Below are 8001 nucleotides of genomic sequence, written 5' to 3' on the forward strand. Positions count from 1 at the left end.
TTCTATGCATATGTACAAAAACCTTGTTCTTCATTTTTTTTTGACGATATAATCTATCCTTGGTAGCTTTGTCTTCGTAACCTACTCACAATTATTGATATTGAATCTTTGAAAAAAATGGCACAAATTTTTCTTGTAAAATAACCTGACACTTTTTGATGGTTGATGGAAATAACTACTGGTTGATGGAAATAACTACTAGAAAAAAAAAAGGCCCTGTTTTTTCCCCTTGTAAATTAAAACTTTCGATAGGGGACAACCCTTGGTTGTTATAGAGAAGACAACCTAAATTTGTAATCTTAAAAAATGAAAAAGAGATCACGAGGAGAAATTATTGTTGAGAAAGCATCTTCAACTTTTCGAATGTCTTTAGACCTTGGGGTACTAAGGGCGCGAATTCAGACCTTGCAAGCTACACTCTAGAGACTAGTGTCTATCACTAAGTAAAATATATAATCTTTCAAGAGATATCAATAATTAAAATGTATAATCTCTCACAAGATGATTGATCTTTACTCGATTATATTGTGATTTGCCTAAGCTTACATATGTGGAATAGAGAGATGATAATGGAGGGATGATTGATCTATTTTTTACACTTCCATAACTTTCATCTTATAAATATAAATATCTTTTGTTCTTAAAAAAAGAGAGATGATTGATCTTTTCTCGATCATATTGTAATATAAAATTTGCCTTAGATTAAAATATGATATAAAAATTTGCCTTAGGTTACCTTTGATTAGAATGAAATGATATCTATGGGTAGACAGGCAGTAATAGCTGTAGACACAAGTATATATTTCCTGTTAATTTCAAGCAAAAAGATACGTACACGTCTGAGCTACGATGACATCTAAACGGTTGTCTTTTCACGTACAATCGAATGCCTCGCTCTTCATACATATTTTTGCTCAGTCTACCGCCATGTGAAGGTCACGTTTGTGCAGATCGAGCTCCAAATCAAAGAATCGACACAACCCATTTGACACACAGTAAATTAGGGCAACTGCCTTCCATTGCAGGCGCAGCTCGCATCATCGCCGCGCACAAGGCTACGATCATGGGATTCTTCCAATTAACCTTAGCTTTACTGTCTCTGCTAGCTGCTCTGCTTCTTCAATCCTCGCGCGCCCTCGTCCTTTACAGTTCCGAACTGGTCTCTGACGCTGAACTTGGATTAAAATTATGATGGGAAGTTCTAATTACGCAGCCTTTTCTGATCAGATGGGTGCCTTTTTTTTTTTGCTTTTTCCCTGTGTGCAGTTGGATTGCAGCACCGTTTGCGAATCGGAATTTTGCTCTGGTAAGGCTTTCCTTTGTCAAAGCCAGCGATTTTCATGCATGATATTGAGAATTTGAATTATAATTTACGTGTTATGACCTGTACCGGCAGTGGCGCCGCTTCTGCGCTATGGGAAGTACTGCGGCGTGGGATACACGGGTTGTCCTGGGCAGGCTCCCTGTGATAATCTGGACGCCTGCTGCCAAACCCATGACGCCTGCATTGGCGATCATCTAGGTAAGATGGTTGTAAATAGTATCAATATTGTACAATATTAAATTATTTTTGAAGCTATTTCAGAAGTTCATAATTGAACTGTTTAATTTTCTCAATCCAGGGAGAGAGAGTTTCATCTCTCTCTCTCTCTCTCTCTCTCTCTCTCTCTCTCTCTCAGATTGAGATATTTTTTTTCCTGTGTTTCTGCAGGCAATTACCTAAACACCACATGCAACCGAAATTTGCTCAATTGTGTGGCGGCTTATAGAGCTTCTAGAGCAACTCAATTTCAGGGAAATACTTGTAATATAAGGGATGTTGAGGACACTATCGAGACAGCTATGAAGATTGCTTTGCACATTTGATGCAACTTCGACTAGTGTCAAAATGCACATGTCATGTAATTACACTCACCTCTCTTCATTGAGCAAAACACTGGGTTCCCCTTTAAAACAGTGGATTTTATAATTGGACCATTTAGATTACAAATAGCATTCAATCCCCTTTTATAGTCTTGTCACACAGACACACCCTTTCCCCAAGGTCCGGAAAAGACGGGTTTGCTTTATCTTGGAGCTTGCTTGATTTTTGAAAAATCCGCCTCATTTTGAGGGGAGAAGGAAAAATCTTGAGAGAGAGAGAGAGAGAGAGTTGTTGAGGTAATTGCATGTAGTAACACATAAAAAATCTATCTCAATGAGAGAGAGAGAGAGAGAGAGAGAGAGAGAGAGAGAGAGAGAGAGAGAGAGAGAGAGAGAGAGAGAGAGAGGCAGGGAGGTAGCAAAAGGGGAGGGTGTGTGGGGGGGAAAGTTTGAGGAGGAGGAGGCAGGGAGGTAGCAAAAGGGGAGGGTGTGTGGGGGGAAAGTTTCGTGAGAGAGAGAGAGAGAGAGAGAGAGAGAGAGAGAGAGGAAACTTTCCCCCCCACACACCCTCCCCTTTTGCTACCTCCCTGCCTCCTCCTCCTCAAACTTTCCCCCCCACACACCCTTCCCTTTTGCTACCTCCCTGCCTCCTCCTCCTCCTCCTCCTCTCTCTCTCTCTCTCTCTCTCTCTCTCTCTCTCTCTCACTCACTCTCACAAAAAAAAAACAACACACCCACATACCATTTCTTACTCCACTTTAAAAAATGACAAGGAACACTATAGTAGTACACCAAATTGGTGGAACTTATATTTGAACATGGTTCTAGTCCTTTAAAAAAAATAACTATTTGTTGACTTTGAAAGACTCACCTAAAAATAAGGAATTTTTCAACATCAAATGAGAAAACCGGCCATTACATGTTTAAGTTAAATTTTAAAAAATTCTAGATGTTGGCTATCCTTTTAAGTGCTTAAAAACATCATATGACATAGAGCCCTTACATAGTTTTAAAACATTATAATACCTTTGTCAAGAAAGTAGGCAACATAAAAGAGGACTTTTTGAAAAATCATTCACATGTCAAGCTCAAAACTATGTTTCCAAACACTCTTCAAAATCAAATTTATCACTACAACAAAGGAAATAATGGACTCTCATGAATTTTATCTCTCTCAATACCATCACTTTCTATCTAATCTTATCCTCATCCTCATCACTTCAAGATGAAGTGGACAATGCATCTTTCTCATCCTCATCCCCACTACTTTAGGATGAAGGGGACAATGCATCTTTCTCCATGTTATCCATAATAGCATTATCATCATATTTCTAGCACTGAGGTAAAGTATAGAGGTGTTACTATGGCTGTATGTGAGGTAGCTTGGTTGAAAAATCTACTTGGTGATTTGGATTAGCTCATGCCCTGTGTGTTCACTATATATTGTAACAATATAAGTACTAGTATATAACTTGCCATTAAGTCGATGTTTCATGCTAGAACTAAGTACATAGAGGTGCTACATCAGAGAGAAGGTTCTAGAAGGTGATATTGATTTGGTACTTGTTAGCACAAATGAGTAGGTAGCAGACATTTTCACAAAGTCATTGGAGGTTGAAGGGTTTCATAAGTTTAGGAAGGAACTTGGCATGCTTGTGATTTGGTACTTGTTAGCACAAATGAGTAGGTAGCAGACATTTTCACAAAGTCATTGGAGGTTGAAGGGTTTCATAAGTTTAGGAAGGAACTTGGCATGCTTGTGACAGAGTTGAGCTTGAGGCAGAGTGTTGAGAATACATGCTCACAATGGATCATTGATGATGACTGGTAAATTAATGATACATGTGATGGAGTTGAGCTTGAGGGGGAGTGTTGAGAATACACACTCAATAGATCATGGATGACTGGTAAATTAATGATACAATAAGATAATGCGAGTGGGTCAAAATACTATCATGAGGCATTTATAAATGCCAGTTATGTTGGGTTAGATATGCATGTATGTAGGAGCAATTAATGGCTACCACACATGGCGAGTGTGTGTGATTGCATATGAGCAGGGGTGTAAGCTACCACACATGGCGAGTGTGATTGCATATGAGCAGGGGTGTAAGCTACCACACATGGCGAGTGTGTGTGATTGCATATGAGCAGGGGTGTAAGCTACATGTAAATGTAGGCTTGTGCGCTTAGAGAAAAAAATAGGATCTAGAAGAGATAATTACCAAAATATTTTTGATTATGGAGCTAATTAGAAGAAATATACATACTAATTATGGACCTTATTAGAAGAAATATACACACTAATTAAAGTGAAAAAAAGCTTTAGTCCATGCCCCATTATTCTCCATATATTTATTGATAGAAAAGTAGTGTGCTAATTAAGCTTAATTAGCACATATTTATTGATAATTCTTAGTAAATATCCACTCAATTTAAACATCCACTCAATTTATTGATAATTCTTAGTAAATATCCACTCAATTTAAACATCCACTCAATTTATCTTAATTAGATAGTAAATTATTATTTTAATTAAGATTAATTAAGTGGATATTTACTAACAATCATCAAGCTCCCATGGAAGTAAATTATTATTTTAATTAAGATTAATTAAAATAATAATTAGTAAATTATTATTTTAATTAAGATTAATTAAGTGGATATTTACTAACAATCATCAAGCTCCCATGGAAGATGTAATTTCCTCTCTCAAGTCTACTATCCTTATTGTACACTATTTATGCCAAAGATAAAGGTATTGCATTACTACCATTGTTTGCTCCATTCACTGATTCCACTATTCTCTGATGTGCCAGAGGTAAAGATATTGCAACACAACCCTCATGATTGCATTCATAGCTACCCTTCTTATCGCATTACTACAATTGTTTACTCCATTCATTGATGTCTCTATACTCTCATGATGTGCCATATGTAAAGATAATGCAATACCACCCTCAGAATTGCAGCCATAGCTGCTCTTCTTATTGCATCCTTGTTAGCTTCATTAATTATTTCTAGCAATTTACCAACATTTACTTCCACTAAGTTTCAATCTCAATGCTAGAGGTCTATCCATAGAAATCTATTAACCTCTATGTCTCCCAAGTTTCAATCTTAGTGCTAATGTGAAATGTTAAGATATCGAGCGTTGGAGACATTGATAACCTTCCTAGGTGATAGCTTCCACACTTATGCCATTGGCACGATTGGTGAAATTATGGTTGATTTGCTACCAATAGTGGATGATAGGTTGTGTGACAGGCACATTTGGATTACTAGAGTATGGCATAGTTATAGTGCCAACTCATATAGTCAGGTTCACACTATTGTCTAAGCTTGTATGTTTTAGTAGGAGAGTACTTTCTCTTATAGTATGTACTCTTATCTTCCTGATATACTAGATTCAGATAAGAAGAAGGTAAAAGAAAATTCATCCATCCATCTTTCTTTTGTGTCTTACTCTCTTGTCTGTGTGTGTGTGTGTGTGTGTGTGTGTGTGTGTGTGTGTGTGTGATTGCTACAAGAACTTCAAGATCTCCCTCTCCCCCACATTCTCTTTATGGTATCATGGCTCCAATTCATGTGAGAATTAAGGTGGAGGTAAGAACAAGGCAAGCAAGGAAGCAGTTACACGGGTAAGGGTATTTCCATCTCTTTTTCTCTTTGATGTTAAAGCAACACATTTGGTAATTGTGAGAAAAATTGGGAGACATGGAAATCATTGTCTCAGATTGAGGTATCCTCCTGGGTGAAGTAAGAAGACCATAGTATGCGATGTTAACTTTGTTAACTAATATTTTTGTGAATTTTGACACGATTCAAGCATGTTTCATGCTTTATTTTAGCTCTACAAGTTTTTTGCAAGTACTTTGTTAAAGTGTCGATTTTGATTGTGTATGGCCAATTTTTGGTCGACGCAAAGTTGAACGCAAAGTTGAAGCAGAAAATTGGTTACAAGATAGTCTGTACAAGGTACAGGTTATTGGTGGATGTATGTTGTGTGATTGTTCCATACACAATTACAGTATAAAAGGTGTGCGGTATCGCTCTATTAAGGATTACGGGTTTACCATACTTGCATAAGCTTTTGTGAGCATTGAAGATAATCATGTCTAGCAGTCTATCCCAAATTATGAGCGAGAAGCTGGACAAGAATAACTTCTAAGCATGGGCATATGTCTCACATGTGTGACAAAGGCCATGTAAAGGTGTGAGTCATCATGAGCTCCTTTTGGATTTCCAGAAGGAGAGCTCTTGGGCCACATCTACAACAAGGTATAAGGTAAACACATGCATAGATGCCTCTACGCATAAGAGGTCTCGATATGGAAGGAGCTCCTTCTGGATTTCCATAAGAAGAGCCAATGGCCACATCTACAACAAGGCATGATGTAAAGACACATCTATAGAGTAATGCATAGGCATAGAGGTCTCTATGCATAAAAGGCCTCTATGCATAAGAAGCCTTATACAAGACCTTATGCAAAGATGCATAAATAAAGGCATAGGTATAGGCATAAGTGCTAGCCTATGCACAACTACCTTGGTTTGTATAATTGTTCCCCTTGCTTGTAACTGCACTACCGCTTTGAACACCAAGCTATCCCCCACCTCTACAAAAGAGTGACCCATAATTTATAGCTTTTGGTTCATGCCTCCCTGCATCTCACTTTATGTGTATATGACTTCCTAATCATTGGCCAATCCATAACAACTAGGGGTACACCTTGGTTTCCATAATTGTTCCCCTTGCTTGTAACCACCACTACCGCTTTGAACACCATAGCTAGCTATCCACACTCCCAAAAAATCCCATTCTTCTCTCATAATATAATCATAGGGAAACCATAGCTCTCACAAAATCCCCTACTTATCTCATAATACAATCATAGGAAACCATAGCTCTCACAAAATCCCCTGCTTCTCTCGTAATTTACAATTATATGAAAATCATAGCTCTTATGCTATGCTTGATATATAAGGATAAATTGGCCTTGCTCATACAACTTAATTATTACAAACGAAAAAATCATTTTCTTGAAGAATCTAAAACGTAACCCTAATTGATGATACTATCTCATAAATTTAGCATCATAAATCATTAAATGAAAGACGTCCTTTCCTTGAAGAATCATCATTTAATTGATGATACTATCTCACAAATTTAGCATCTTAAATCATAATTATTACAAATGAAAAACATCCTCTCCTTCAAGAATCTAAAACCTATTCCTAATTGACAATACCATCTCATTTTAACAACAAATAATATCCTTTCCTCTTGAAGAATTTAAATACTAACCCTAATTGACAATACTATCTCATAGGAAACCATAGCTCTCACGAAATCCCCTACTTATCTCATAATACAATCATAGGAAACCATAGCTCTCACAAAATCCCGTGCTTCTCTCATAATACAATCATATGGAAACCATAGCTCTTACGCTATGCCTGATATACAAGGATAAATTAGCCTTGCTCATACAACTTAATTATTACAAACGAAAAAATCATTTCCTTGAAGAATCTAAAACCTAACCATAATTTACAATACTATCTCAAATTTAGCATCATAAATCATTAAATGAAAGACATCCTTTCCTTGAAGAATCATCATTTAATTGATGATGCTATCTCAATGTAGTGACTAGAATGCAGAATACGAGGAGAGACGCTACTCTCATGAAGCTAGACAGACAAATGGGTATGGAATGAACATCCTCCATTGATGTTGGCAAGGATATGAGCAGAGAGAATCCCCTCTTTTTGAAGTTTAAGGATGCTCAATCACGTCAAGATTTCTTACAAAAAAAGGGTTACCCTAAGGGGCACAAAGATTTACATTAGGGATGAACTTACACCACTGCAAGTAGAGCAAAGGGAAGGTGGAATGATACAATGGAGGCACACAAAGTTGGGAAGTCAGCCATCTATTGGCCATCTATCAAGATGGACGCATGATTATCATGGAGCACCCGAGATAGGGGCGCAGGGTAGGGTCTATGACGTGACCACACCAAATAAGGGTGCAGGGCAGGGTCTATGATGTGACCACACCAAATAAGGGCACAGGGCAGGGTCTATGATGTGACCACATCAAGATTGAAGATAGCTACTTGGAGCTATAAT

The 8001-nt window shown here is 37.5% G+C and overlaps 1 protein-coding gene across 1 annotated transcript; it reads left to right on the forward strand.

Moving 5' to 3' along the window:
* Nucleotides 1-878: 878 nt before the first annotated feature.
* On the forward strand, nt 879-2012 carry LOC147604280 (putative phospholipase A2 homolog 2). Its single transcript, XM_086795325.1, has 4 exons — nt 879-1159; nt 1267-1306; nt 1397-1522; nt 1712-2012. Exons 1-4 carry the CDS (start codon nt 887-889, stop codon nt 1864-1866), a joined length of 594 nt encoding a protein of 197 aa, XP_086651451.1. The 5' UTR covers nt 879-886; the 3' UTR covers nt 1867-2012.
* The last annotated feature ends 5989 nt before the right edge of the window (nt 2013-8001 follow it).

This window comes from Cibotium barometz, chromosome 62 (assembly GCF_041138505.1).
Source record: "Cibotium barometz isolate CiBa-2024 chromosome 62, ASM4113850v1, whole genome shotgun sequence".
NCBI lineage: Eukaryota > Viridiplantae > Streptophyta > Polypodiopsida > Cyatheales > Cibotiaceae > Cibotium > Cibotium barometz.